Here is a 15,152-nt window from a genome sequence, read left to right as displayed (position 1 = left end):
ACATGTATACTGTTTCTTATGTAATTAAGCCTTAATAACATCATTGTGTTTGAAGCAATACAGTGTATAACAGGCCCTACATTTTGTTGATAGTCATCATGTTTCCTCAGATGTCAACAAGATACGTATGCTCATGGGCCTCATGAGATTGTAGATGCTGCAGATGTGATGCTGAGAGGTATCTGTGCTTCTGAGATGAATGGATTCTTCTGAGAGGCTGGGTCACACTTCAAAAGCCTGTTTGGGAAGGACTGAATCCTACCAGTAGCTTACTTTTGGAACTGAAGAACAGCTTCCGAATACAGATCCATGTCACCATGTCACAAATAAATTCTAGTAGTTAAAATTTGCATGAAAGACATCTGGGCTAGAGGACTTAATCCCTCCATCTCCCTTTCTCAAACCCTGGGAAGACACTGCCTTTTGCATGAGATCAGAGGACCTGATTCTAGCCTGGTTCTAGCATTGGTACCACACAGTGCTCTACCTCAAGTCATCCTGTGCCTCATGTGCAGCCACTGTCACCAGTATTGAGAGCGTGGATCTCCCACGCAACGTGATAGGGAAAGGAACAACTTGTATCTCCTAAACTAACCCCTTAACTCCTTCCATCTTACTATTATTCTTAACAACAACAACAAACACATTTATATTAGTAAAATGCATTGGAGGTACTGTCACAAACCAAAACCAATTGCATAAAACGCTGCACAGAATGAAGAAAAAGATGGCTCATGTCTATGCACCCTACAGAGACTTGGGGAACTACAGGCAGAAGCTGACATGTCAGAAAAACAGAAGCAATCTTAGCAGTACAGGAATTTAACTACTGCCCAGTTTTGTGTGAGGCAATATAGCAAAACAGAAATGTAATAAAAGATTTCAAGGAAGCTAATGAACCAGTCTTGTAGCTGTTTATGAGAATACCCTACAAGTATGAATTTTATCACACAAAAAATCAGAAAACCTGTACCTGGTACCATATGGAAAATGAAATTCATAAGAGCATTCTGAGAATGACATTGCAATAATAAACAAAATGGCTGAAGCTTAGAAATCCCTTTAGGTGGTTGGAACGATAATATATTCTGTATTTCAAAGACATGCTACGGAAAGAATTTGCAAAATTTAGACATTGCTGTCTAAATTCTGTCTCCAACAGAGAAGGTCAAAGGTTACACAAGAACTTGCCTGACTGACAGGCAGAAAAATGGTTTTGCCTTTAGAGAGTGGCAGTACTAATGGCTCGGGGATAAAAGTTTGGTAAAGTTGAGCCTCAACTAAATGCAGATTTTCTCAATTAGTATATAACAAAGTTACTATAAAATTTCATGATGTACAGAGGAGCCATACCTAGAACAGAGAAACCATTGGTCGATAAACAATAATTCAATTTGCATTGTGGACAAACTGCCCTGCAGAAAACCACAAAGTAGGAGAAGATACCAAGACTAAAAGCAGAATGTCATGGAATCCCTGAAGAGAGATCAAGGAGGAAAATGTTGGTTCTTCCAAAAGGCAAGTTAAAGGAGATGTTCTATGTTCAAGTCTGGGTGGAGGGCAGGGACTATCAAGCACAGAAGACAGGGAAAGATGAATTTTCAAGAAAAAGATCATCAGGATAAATAAAAGTGGATGACACACAGGCTAGGAAAAATGAGGGTAAAATGTAGACCCTGAGCTTTGGCTAGGAGGGATTTATGTTAAGAATGGTTTCAGAGGAAGGCTGAGATGATTTTTTGGAGGAGGTCTAGAATCAGAGGACAAAAAGCAGTATGTATACTCAATGGTCTTGGGAATAGAGAGGGAGAAAGGAGAGAGGAAGATGGAGACCTTAGCAGTACTTTTTCTTTACAATGAGTCATGATTGTATTACAAAGGACAAGAGCCTCTTGCCAGGGGAACGAGAGGTTAAATAGACAAATAAGGGAAGAGAAAAGTTTATGTCTCAGGTAGATCAGCAGATGAAAGAGCATGAGGGCCTGGTAACAACCAAAAGAGTTTTGAGAAAACTCAGATGCTTTTGAGCATCTGAGAAAAATAGATGAGGAGCAACTTTGTGATCAGAGGCATATAACAGAACTGTGGGAAGAAAAGGGACGATACAGATGCTATAGAGAACTTGATGAGTGATCAAATTATGACTCCAAGAGAGAAATGTGAAAGTGGGGAAGGGTGGAGGAGAAGAGCAGGGAGTATTAGCAATTTTGGAAAATTATTTATACTGCTTAGTACTATTAGAAATTTATTTCCAATCTTTGGGTCTTTCCAATCTCTTCCAATCTACTATAGTCCAAGTACTTCCAATCCAAAATTGGCTTCGCAAGACCACAAAAGACAGCATAAAACATTCTGGGTTTGTTCAGCAAGTTTTTCCATAGTGGCCAATGACTGAACTTAATACAGAGCAAATCAAAACTAACTGAAGAACACTCATCTGTGTCATGGTTTTAGTTTCAGGGGCAGTTCATACTTAGCAGTGGCCCATTTGATGATCCAGAATGAGAATGAAATCACTGCATTCTTGATTAGTTTGGAAATTAAAGGGTCTTCAAGCTATTACAAACTGCATTTCTTTTGCTGTCTGTTTGCAGTTTCTAACAAGAATTACTCTGAAAATGATAGGCAACTTTTTGAAATATTTTTTCTTTGTTGAAAAAAATGAGGCAAATGATCAGATAATAAACTGTCATTTTCATATCCAGAGGGAATCAGTTTCCATAGAGAGTTCATCACGCAGAAAGTGAAGCACATGTTAATGAAGCATGAGGAACAAGAAATCCCTGTGACAGGAATTGAAGCACTTGCTGAGGTTCAACAATATATTCTCAGCAATACGTACTTAATCTGTAAACATCTTGATTGAAGAAGTAGGATGGTTAGACTGGATAGGGTGGTAATTAGTCCCCACTCTCCTGTTAGCCTAATAATCCAGAACTAGAACACTAACATTTTCTAGAAATGTATTATTTTGCTAAAACATAATCTTTTTGTATATTTGCACCTCCTTGATATTTTTTCAGAGACTTCTTTTAAGCATGAGGAAAAGAAAACCCCAAAACATTCCAAATAATCTGACAGCAAAGGTCAGATTATTTCAGATGAGATGAGATCAGGTTCAATCCCCTGATTTGCAGGAATGGGGGACAAGAAACTGTCTTCACTCTTTCACAGTATCACAGAATCCTCAGGTTGGAAGAGACCTTCAAGACCAGCTTGTCAAATTGCCATAATGACCCCTAAACCATATCCCCAAGTGCCACATCCAGACACCTCTTGAACACTTCCAGAGACAGTGACTCTACCACCTCCTTGGGCAATTTATTCCAATGACAAACTACTCATTAAGTGATTTTCCCCCCCTAATCTCTAATCTGAACCTCCCCTGGTGCAATTTAAGACCACATCCAGTCCCAAAGGGATTTTTCATTTAAAGTTTTCTAGCTTCCTAGAGTGACGTCCTCACCAAGAGGTTAGACACGAACAGTGTCATAAAACGGTTTGAAACACAAACACTTAGTTGTTTTCTTGGAAAATTTCAATAGTTTTGGTTTTGTTCCAGTATAGAAGAAAATCACATGTCATAACCACGGACAGCTGCTGCTTACTGGAAGTGCTGTCTTTAGTCATCTCTACTTTAGTAATGTACTCCCTGCACAGGAGGGACACAGCACCAGAATCCAGTCAACTTACTGTCAGGGAGAAAAAGAACCAAATAAGCTGCATCTTCCCTTCAGCCCTCCACCTTCTATCTTCTGATACGCATGTACACTCCTATATGCATGATACAGGATAAATGCATCTCAGACATAGCTATTTTCAACCTGGCTTATCCTATGCTGTAATTCATTTGCTTTCATTTTCCCTTTTTTTAAATAAATTAATAATTTTGGTAACTTTATTTTAACAGCTGATATAAATATCACTGGAAGGCTTGTGGTAGGTAAGCATATGAATCAGCTAATAAGATCCTTCAAAAGCTTACTTTGTTTCAAGGCATAACAACTCATGAAACTGCTTGTATATAATCTTAAATATTTGACTGCTTAATTATGTTAAATGTAGTCACAGTATCTAAGAAAAAAGCCTGCCATGTTTACTCGGTGAAAAGCCTCTGATTTCACAAACTCTTTTAACAATGATTTTTGCAAGAAGCCACTATTTTGTATAAGTAACAACTCAGTATCTTAACTATGAAGTATGGTGTTGTGCACAACCGAGACCCGCATAAACTAAAAACACAAATGATCAATTTGCTTCTAAATCCTAACCCTAGTACATGTGATCACAGGACAAAGACCCCACTTTGTGTGAAAAAAAATATACACAATGGCAAGTCACTCTACAACTGCACATTTTTCTTATACAGCCTGTAAAATTAATGTCTCGGAGTTTGAAGTCTGACAGATTCCCTCACACTGGGTTACGACTTACTATCCAAGAAGCTGCACTGATTTAATGGGATTACTGATGGCCCAAGCAGTACTGCTAATACCACATAATGATGAGTCATAGACCTCCCTGAACTTATTCATTAGACATCTATTTCTGAGACATTTATGTTTTCATAGTTTCAAACATCTCTCCACAGGACTAAAGGCTGACTTCAAAAAGTAATGAAATACTTGGAGTTAGGGCTCCAACAATATCCAGTAACAAGAATCCTCAAAAGATCTTGCAGCACTGAGCACAGTGCTATTCAGCATAAGACATGATTTTAAAACCTAACTCTTGCCAGATTTTTCTATTTTTCCTCAGAATTACTGAAGCTTTATTTTCTAGAATAATTTTTCTATGAAAAATGCTTATTCCTTTCATGCAATTATAGGCAAAGTGTAGCACAGGCACACAAAATGATTAGGATAAAAAAATATCTCCAAGGAATTATTTTTGCAATGGCATGAGAACATCTATAAGCACAGACATGCCCTGGAGGTACCCACACTAACTAACACTGAGACACAGGTGCGTGAGCATACCAGAACCTCACAATACTTCTTTGAAATCCTGCTTAGATTTGAAAGCAACAAAATAAAAACTACCATTTCTTTTTCTTCTCTAAGTATTAAAAGAAGAACAGTGGAGGTCTCATTAGCTAAGCTAGCTAAGAAAGCATGAATAAGAACTGTGTATCTGAAAGGCCTCTGTTTCTGCTGTTCTTGAAACAACACTTCTGTCTGATTCTGGATAATGGGCTTTTAATAAAAATATCCACCAAAGGAAAACAATTAAACAATACATAAAGCACCAGGGTGCAATCTAGTGGTTCTGTTACAGTCTGGAGCTGTTCCAGCAGAGAACATGTGGATATTTTTTACAGGCTGCAGTGTAGTTCTCAAAAGTTATTATAAAGCAACAAAATTTAAATTGGGACTGGACATCTATACAATCACTCAGTGTTGCTGTAGGACTTTTAATTCTGACCTGAAATTTATCTCCATATAAAGACCATAGATATTTTGACTTTTAGGATAAAAGTATCTTCTCCACTCTTGTTGTTTAGTTTCTTCCAGGAGGTTTTCGTTGACATTTCTCAACTTTTCCATCAAAGTATTTGACAGTATGGCAGTTCTTTATCCCTACACCTCAATTCTTTCATCTTTCTGGCTTAATAAAAATTGGAAAATGGTTATATTGGAAAAGAGTTCAGATACTTTTCAGTACTTTGAAACTACAGACCATGTATGGCTTGGGGTTTTAATCAAATAGTTTTTAACCTGAAGCACATAAACCTGACACATACCATATTTTATTATCCTTTCTCCTCCACCCCCTACTCTGCCATGTCAATAAAAGAAACTGTGCATCTGTAGAAAAGTAAGCCAACACTAATTAATTTCTGTAATGAACGGCTTCACTTTTGTAGTTCCAGTGAATTAAAGGAGCACCATATACAGTTTTAAAAATCCTGGTACAGTAAAGGTGAAAATTTAGGGTATTTCAGTCAGAAGAAGTTAGATCTTCCAAATAAAAATAAAGAAGTAGGAAGAACAAGAGGTTGCAGGTTATAAACACTGTTGCCAGTTTTAGTTTTATGGTGAACTTTGAAGTATAACAAAATGCTGAAAAGCCGTTTATACCACTGTTTTAGATGCTTTTAACTCTGCTCCTCCATTTCCTAAGGACTCAATCTTCAAAACATTTGTCAAGAAAAAAAAAAAAAGGAATTAAAATTTACCATTATTACAAAACCTTGCTTACCACACTCAAAAAAATATTCTAAAGTCACAAATCATCAGGGCTATTGAATGTTCACATATGAAACTTATACTCAAAGCAGATTTAAAAATTATTCCAAGCAGACTTCTACCTTCTTCAAACTTCTTCAAAAGAAACTGCTCAGGCAATCCTAAATTATCTTTCTACAGCTGTTTGGTTCATCTTTATTTGAATTCTCCTAAAACATTTTCTATGGCAGAAGGGGAAAGAGAGACATCTCTGGTTGAAATGCGCATCTTTTAATGACACCTGGTAGAAGTGACAAGGTCAGAAATTAAAAACTGATTGAAACTGTAACTTAAAACTGCAGAATGCTATGGGCACCTGAAAGCAAACTATATATATATATAGCCATACACAAACTACTGTTTAGATTTCCCAGACCTTCCATGACTGTGCTCTCTTCAGCCATATTTTTCTTCCTAAATGCATTGCCCTTGACAATGCAGAAGGACTGTGGATAACAAGCAGTCTGAATAATGTCCACCTCCATTTGGGTAAATCATTGTCTGCCTGTCATACATGACTCAGAAATTATACCTTCCTGTATACATGGTGAAATGCTGAATGTTTTCCTGTCAACAAATAGACAAGAGAATTAACTATGGTTGAGATAACTTTTAGCAGTTATTACAAAGCAATATACTGAGAAATAAATAATTAGTTTCCATTAGTAAGGATCAGCATGGCATTTGGCTAGTCTGAGGCTATTGTGAATAGAGTTCACTGATAGCACAATAGATTAAAGTTCTGAAGATGTTACTGGAGTCTACTTCTAGTTCTTTTATTGACTCATGAGGCTGAGTAACTAACTCGGGGGGTTTTTAACCCCTCCCATACTTTTTTCCTTTTATCAAACATTATCAAACATTTGAATCAGAAACTTAGTCTTATCATACTTTTTAGACCTCATCTAGTATGAGATCACCTCAGCAGCACCCTCTGGATATCACAGTCATAAAAAATTAATAGCATTAAGTTATGGGCATTAGGAATCATTGTTTAAATGATTTTTATACATTTATACTCAAACACTACTCTTGGTGGAATTCATTAAACATCACAATACAGCATTGTACCATGACTCACTTTAAATAGTTAGGTACAGCTAGGAAAAAACGTTGATTTTTGTCTTCTACATTCTTTTGTTATGTTTATCAGAAACCAAGGTTTCTACTCAGAGAGTTACACAACATTGCAGAGCAGTGATGCCAAAGACAGACATAATAATATTCAAAATAATATAAATCGATGGTTCGCCCTCATGTGGTGTATTGAGCTCATTTCCAGAAAATAGCCAAGCCTCAGCAAAGAGCAATTAAAGTGATTTGGCAACTGGATACATTTCCAAATGAAGAGAGATTGAAAAAGACCAGAAATATTGTATTTTGAGAGAAAAAAATAGGAAAGGACATGACACAGATCATACAAATGTATTTAAAATAATAAATGTGGATAGGCAAGAATGTGGGTTTCATCTACACATGCAGTACATAAACAAATGGACATTTAATGAAAGTGGAAGACTAGTGATTTGAGCTAAAACAAAGAATTTTTGTTTTTGAGACACACATACTTAAGGCCATGAAATTCAATACCAACAGGATACATGAAACTTCTTAAAGTTATCTCAAATTCCTTAGTGAACAAAAAGTTTTAAAAGTAAAATTTACAAGAAAATTAAATTAATAAATAAAAATACAAGCTATGTATACTTCTATTAAAAACTATAAGGCAAATATAGCAATATCATGTTCTTAGAGTTTATGTATTAAATTCTAACATAAATAGGAAAGAAAATTTACAGTCAATACCTATGCTGAAACAGGGTTAACAAGGACAATATATATGAAAACCTCAAAAGTACATTTACAAAGTTTTTCATTTGAAATGTCAAAATAAAATGTCATCAGATCTGGAAATGCAAAACTACGGAAAAAAACAGAGATTATACATCAATACAATGTTTCAAATGAACTTAACTATGCCCTATATGGCCACAAGATGACAACGAATATATTTTGTTAATATTTTTGAGCACAGACTAGAATACAGACAGTTTTAAACATATTTATTTTCTCCCAAAACAAGCACTAAGAACTGCAAGACAGGATGAAGATTTTCTGCACACCTTTGGTATTTTTCATTTTCACATTTTAACACATGTAATTTCAAGCATGATTTTAATTTTGAACTTAATTTTAAATTATATTTCAGGGTAATTACAAATGTGCTATATTTTAAATTAAATCATGGATATAGTTCATCCTTAACTCTGCCTTATTGCCACCAATTTCTTTTGAATTTGCTCCCCTTCTTAAACTAAAATCAAACATGTGACTGCTAAAAGATAATATCATGAGCTCTTTCTAATCATTCCAAGAATCACACACACATATAGGTTTCATTTTATGCAAGCTTTTATGGACAGGTTCATTAATATGCTGTGGCTGTTTTATGCTACTCTGGAGTAGTGCAAAGCAGCCAGAGCATACTGGCTGGTTAAGCTAAATTTACAACTCTTTTGTTGAATAGAAGCTGTGCAAAGCAGTTGGAAGGGACAGCCCAGTTTCCTTCTGTCTCTTGCTTCTCCTTCACTCTTCTGAACACTCTCATTTGTTTCCACTGCCTCCTGCATCTTCTGCATTCCACTCTATGGAAACACATCTCTCCTGTCCCCTGCAAACTCCAAGTACACCCATAGACATATGTGCATGTACAACACAGACCTGAGCCTCTCTCTGCTGTCTGCTTTACTGAGCACATCTGGTGTAATGTGCTTACGAAAATAATTATTTGAACATTACTAGTCAACCATTGCTCTTATTTTTTTTTCTAGAACTGCTGGCAGAAGAGAGTGGATTACATCCTCATAAACCCAAGTGTAAAATCATCCTCTTAGAAAACAGCCACCATCTCCTTTTGCTTTCAAAGAGATTAAAGCAAATTTAACCTGAATAGGTGGAAGTAAATGATGAAACAAATTCTCTAGAGGGATACTTCAGACCTTGAAAATAATGGAAAAGAGATGTGCATTTTTGTTATCTTAGGAGGAAAGAAGAGATGCCTGCCCTTTAGAAAAATGTCATTATTTCAAGGATTTTTGTATCTAGGCCACTTCCTTAACCATGGTAAACATCAAACAACACTTTTCTGGCAAAATTAAATGGTATAGTGATTTGATTACTGCAATTATTTTCCATTCTACAGAAACTTCTCTCTCCTACATTTGCTACTACCTCCTTGTAGTTAACATGAGCAAACTTATTTTCTTAGTAGAAATAAGAAAGAAATGAAAACATATTCTTTTATAAATGAATGAGCAGTCTTCATCTTCAAGTTGGCTACAGACACTTAAATTTGATTTTGCAATAGAAAGAGTTAGTTCAAAACTACAATAAACTCTTCCTGTAGCACTGAAATCAAAATGGCAGACACAAACCAGCACAGTAATTTTTCCTGTTTCCCACTATAGTTTCAGTGCAGCCACTCACTAATCATGCCTTTGAAGTGATTACTCTGTTATGCTTTCAAATTTTTCTGCATTTTTACACATGAAAGTTGTTTTTTCCTGAAGAAACAGAAATATTTTCTCTAACAGTTTGGATGAAAAGTGAGGTGGAACATTATTCAATCCTAAAAAGATTTATATAAAATAGATATACATAAAATAGATTTATCTGGTTATTTATGGAGTGGAAAATAACTAGTATTCTGCTACCTGCATGTATATATGTATGTGTGTGTGTGCGTGTGTGTAAATGCTTCTACAAATATATTCTGACTTAAAAACAATGTACCTGATATCAAGAACATCATCATTTATAATACCTGGTTATGAGCTAAGCTCTAGAGACAGAAAAAAAAGCCTTGGTCTCTTTTTCTGTGGACATTATCATTCAGAAAGATCTCTGCTGTGAAATTTGACAGTCAATCAGGCAATAACGAGCTACCTAGTGTCAAGGCTGCTGACACTTCAAATACATGCTTGGTGCAATTCTAGGATGAAATTAGGGCTATGCTGGTGAGAAAGTGAAAGCTGTGTGCACCCCCTGGAGAGTATTAGATTATTTTAATGCAAATTTCTCAGTTCCTAAGATCTCAAAGGATCAGACTTTGGTGCCAGCCAGTAAGCAGAAAGCCTTGGCTTCTCTCCAAACAGGCTCCACCCACCTGCAAACTTACTCACACCTTGGTCATGGTGGAGAGGACCTTCACCAGTATCCACTCCTGCCTTCACTAGGGTCTGAATACTGCCCAACCTCTCTGTCTACTGGTAAGTATAAAGAGATAATCTCTCCATTTGTCCCTTATTTTTCTCACAAGATTGAAGATGTTCAAAATTTTCTCCACACCTTAGTTTGGGTCTTCTCTGTAGGTCTGTCTATAAAAGCATGTAATCTAATATAAAAAACCAAATAACATTTTTCTATCTCTGAAACTCACTTATTTTCTTAAAAACTGATTTGTTGCAGACACAACAGCTGACTTGTTGGGAGACCCTGTCAACTTTTCTATTGATTTTCTGGACTGTGGATCTCTCTTGCCAGTCTACTGTCTCACAGTTCTGTTCTGGCCAAACAGAGGACTTAGGCTACATCATGTGTGACATTTTGGATAATAGCAAGGGTAGCTTCTGGCCATGGATAAAGTGTCTCTTTACTAGGAGCTGTAAATTTACCTACCACTCAGACCAGATCTACAGAAAACAGCTACCTGGTCTATCCTAAGTAATTCACAGCTTTTTGTATCCACCCTTCAAAGTTCAATGCTGTTTGCTTCAATGATCCCCATTCAAAACTGTCGTACCAGTCATACTAAATCCATGTCAGCATGACCTACAGAGGGCACAACGACTGTGATCAGGTCAAAAGGGGCTGAGAGTGTAGGGAAACATTTCCTGTTGCTGCTTGGACAAAAACATTCACATTCATTACAACATTAATCACAAAGTTAAATGGATGTATTTCAAATAGCAACATTAAATTTTTACCATCAGAAATTTTTCAAAAGGAGATTCTAAACTGAAAATTTAATTTATTTGCCTTAAAAAAAATACAGTTACGTTTACATCTGCATATGATTAGTCAGTGTAGTAAGTTACATGACTTTTATTTTCCTGAATAGTGCTCCTTTGCTTAGGAACAGAGACTGAAGTTCCCTCTAACTCTGAAGCAGAGTAATAGGCATAGCAGCAATACTAGCTGCTCCCAACAATTCACTAGCATGCCTTCAAATAGAACTGTGAAGCACATATTTGTAAATGCACTATTAAGCCCAGGTATTTGTCATCAGGATAGCAGGGGTACCAGTTACAGTTACAGGCTCAGTATGTGAGTCTTCTGTTGAATAAACTGGGACCACCATTCTCTGCATCATTAGATGGCCACATTACCTATACCATTAGTGGGATGGTTTGGATCCAAACCAAGAATGTTGGGGTGGAAATACCAGATATATTAATAACAGACACTAATACCAGTGATTCGAGCCATCCAGTTCCTTAACTCATGTAAAAATCTCACAAAAGTAGAGGAAACATCTTGGAAGGAGCTTGAGGCACTACTGAGTGTAGAAAATTTGGAGCCTGCCACTTACCATTTGTTTAGACACTTTTTGAATACAGACAAATGCAAATAAAATTACAACCTTTTCCACAATAACAGTGGTTTATTGTGAATATCTAAGGCTATTTCTCTGACTAGGGCTTAGACTCTGATTTCAGGTGGTGTTTATCAGAAACTCTGCATATTATTTCATGGGCTGCACAGAAGTTCTTTGGAAAAAAATCCAAAAAACACACACACAAAAACACCAACAAACAAGAGTTTTGTGGGATTTTGTGGTGCATTTTCAATAGAATATAGTCAAAAACTGTATAACGTAATTGCACTACTTCAAACTAAAGTCTTGAAAGAGATTAGAGATACATGTTGGTTTCCTCATTGCCTTTCTTGCATATCATTCTCCTCTAAATTAAACCCCTTTTCAAAGGTGTAGCATTTGCCCAAACTTGAAGGATGAACCTTTCACCTTCCCTAAACTTCACTAAACCCTTCCACTGGACTTCTTTACAGTGAAAGGCAATGGTGTATGTAAGACAGGACACTGAAACTCTAAAAGATAGTGTTTTATACTGTTCTTATCTCCTCTGGTCCCATGGAAATAAGACTAAATAGATTATGATGCATCACCTATGAAGGAATAAAATTTCATTTATGAATGAGCTATTGAGAATATTCATTATGAGGGAGCAAAGAGAAATAGAGCATGCAACATTTCCTGTCATTCTTACTGCAGTATTTCAAAATTATTTACTTTTAATTAAATAACAGTTTACTGCAATTTGTAGAAAAAAAACTATGGTCAGATCTGTGAGCATCATAATGAGTCTTTTAAGTGAATGAGGAACACTGGATTTGGACCATACTTTATACTGCTTTCTGTCTGCTCTGTTGGCATGTAACTGCAATCAAAATGAACAGGAACAGTAATTTTCTTCTGCCTGGTATAAATACTTACATTTAAATTTTATAGGTAGAGAAGTAAGCAAGCTCAAATTAATTTTACTGGCATGGCATAATAATGAAAACAGTAGTGACCAATTAAATAATTAAAATTTTTTTTTGTTGATTCTGCATGGATGATCACAACAATTAAATTATCCATTTTTAAAATTTACTAAACTCTCAGATACTGGGATACCAGGATTAAGTTAGTTTCACCATGGATAATTCTCCTGACTTTCAATATTACATTAGCTCTTATTCATGTGCTTTTGTTCTATAAACAGTTTTCAAAACTCTAAATGATACCAACCTGAATGCTGTGAGATACTCAACATCACCCATAGGAGGATCCAAGCCACCTGTCCAAGCAATATTTATGTTATACCCTTCACCAGGGCCACTTCCAACCTGAAAAAATAGAAATAAAATGCCAAAAGGAGTGAAAAAGAGGAAAAAGGAAGAGGAAAAGAGAGAGGGAAAGGGGAGAAAAAAAATTCTCAAATGTGCTTTAGAAACAAACATCAAACAACATGTCAGATCAGCCTTGTTTGACAAGGACTGCTCTGGGTTATGCACTTGTTCTCCACTGGTCCCCTGCTCCCAGTGGACAATTTGGTAATCTGGTGTAATTTAAAGAACCAGAGAAGGACAAGAAAATTAGGGGTAATCATGCAACGCAATTACCTGAAAGATACAAATAAAAATGGGGCTCTAAAGAAATAAACCTAACCTCATTTGGGGCTCCACTGCCGGGGAAGAAGTTGCCTTCATCATAGCGATGGAGGGAAACATACAGGATGCTGGGGTCAGCATAAAAAGCCTGCTGTGTACCGTTGCCATGGTGAACATCCTAAAGGAGAAAGAAAACAGATGACAAATGTAATAATGTCCAACTCAGTGTAGAGAGCTCAGTTCTGCTTTCTTTTACACCCCCCTCCTCTCTCTCTCTCTCTGTTTCTCTCCCTCTCCCTTGCCCTCCTTTTGTCTTTCACTTTCCCCCTCCCTTCACCACCCCATACTTCCTGAACTTTCAGGCAAATTACTCTTTAATGCACTCATTTTTTAAACTGGCTTCTAAAAATCAGGAAACCATAGTGAGCGTGCCCTGGAGACTCCAGATGAGCAGTCATTGAGAAATCCCAGTCCTTTTGTACAATTAGATATTTATACACCGGCTCTTTGTACTCCTTGCCTCAGTGATGGAATCTAGCATCCTGTTTTATGGCGGAATTTTATGACTTATTAACTGCCAACAGTTCATAACCCCTCAGGCTTAATTAACTAGCCTCATTGGCCTCTGAAGAAAGACTAATGTTTAAACTACAAACTAGTATTTTGCAGAAGGATCTATGGTTTACAGAGCTTTTTCACAATTCTTGACAGAACACTAAACATAAGAGTATTCATTGATTTGCCAAGTTCCACTATTGAGGTCAAAGGCTCTGCGACCAGCTGAGTAAATTGGCTTTCTTGAAACATTCAGTTCAGTTCAGTCCCTCAGCAGTTAGATCCACATCAAAAGAGATGCCAGATGCGGAAAGGACTTCATACTTCATTTTTGCAAAATCATGACGGCAACAGTTGAAGACATAGCAATATGATCTCATTAGCTATTAAATCATCTGGCAGATAGGATGGTGCCTTCCACAATCAAGGAGTGACCTTGGCCAGTCTCCATATTTCAAACATTATATAATGACAGCGAATAAAATTCTGTCATTAAATAAAATGCTGACAAAGAAATGCTGACAGTATATCTATAACAAAGGCTGATGATGCAGACTTTTCCTTTTTTTAGTTTGTTTTCACTACTATTCTGTGTGGTTAGACCCACAAGAATTTTACAAGTGAAAATGAAAAATCCACTTGCCTTTCAGTAAAAGAAAGTAAAAAAAAAGCCCTCCCTTTGAAATTTCTGATTTAGAGAATTAAGGGGGACACACAAAGTACACTGAATGGTAACACTGTCACTGCCACCCAGTCCATATTTATTTTATAAACACTATGAGGTCTAAATCAAATTTAGTGTCCAAGAGGACACTAAAGGTCACATTTTCCTCAAAGTGTCCAAAGGTCACATTTTCCTCAAAATGTCTAGACTCCAGGAAGGCTCAAGTGTTGTACCTCAAGGTGTGCACTGCTGATAGCACAGCAAGCACTGACCATTGCTTGCCCTCCTTGACAGCTGATGCAGCTCATGAGTTTCACCCCCATTGTTCAGAACTCTCTACATTGATTGAGTCCTACTTGTACTGCATTGTGCTTGACTTGGACCTCCTCTGGGACCTCTGTAGGGTAATATTATAAGAGTTTCTTTTCTTTTCTATGTTGAAAGTACTTGAAACAACATGAGGATGGAGTTACAGCCCAACTGTGACTTAATGCCAAGGTTAAATGTAACACATTAGACATGCAAAGGAGAAC

The 15,152-nt window shown here is 36.6% G+C and overlaps 1 protein-coding gene across 7 annotated transcripts in view; it reads right to left on the bottom strand.

The window, feature by feature from the left end:
* HDAC9 (histone deacetylase 9) overlaps positions 1–15,152 on the bottom strand; it is a 456,537-nt gene that overhangs the window by 79,125 nt on the left and 362,260 nt on the right. For all 7 annotated transcript variants that reach the window (XM_082290871.1, XM_082290873.1, XM_082290872.1 and 4 more), the window contains 2 exons: positions 13,459–13,578; positions 13,039–13,136 (listed from right to left, as the gene is read on the bottom strand). In XM_082290871.1, coding sequence (XP_082146997.1) covers positions 13,039–13,136; positions 13,459–13,578 — 218 coding nt within the window. The remainder of the gene's footprint in view (positions 1–13,038; positions 13,137–13,458; positions 13,579–15,152) is intronic.

The sequence above is a fragment of the Coloeus monedula genome (genome assembly GCF_965178545.1).
Source record: "Coloeus monedula genome assembly, chromosome: 1".
In the NCBI taxonomy this organism is placed as follows: domain Eukaryota; kingdom Metazoa; phylum Chordata; class Aves; order Passeriformes; family Corvidae; genus Coloeus; species Coloeus monedula.
Note: the sequence above shows the minus strand (reverse complement) of the source record. Positions and strands in the feature narration are given on the sequence as shown.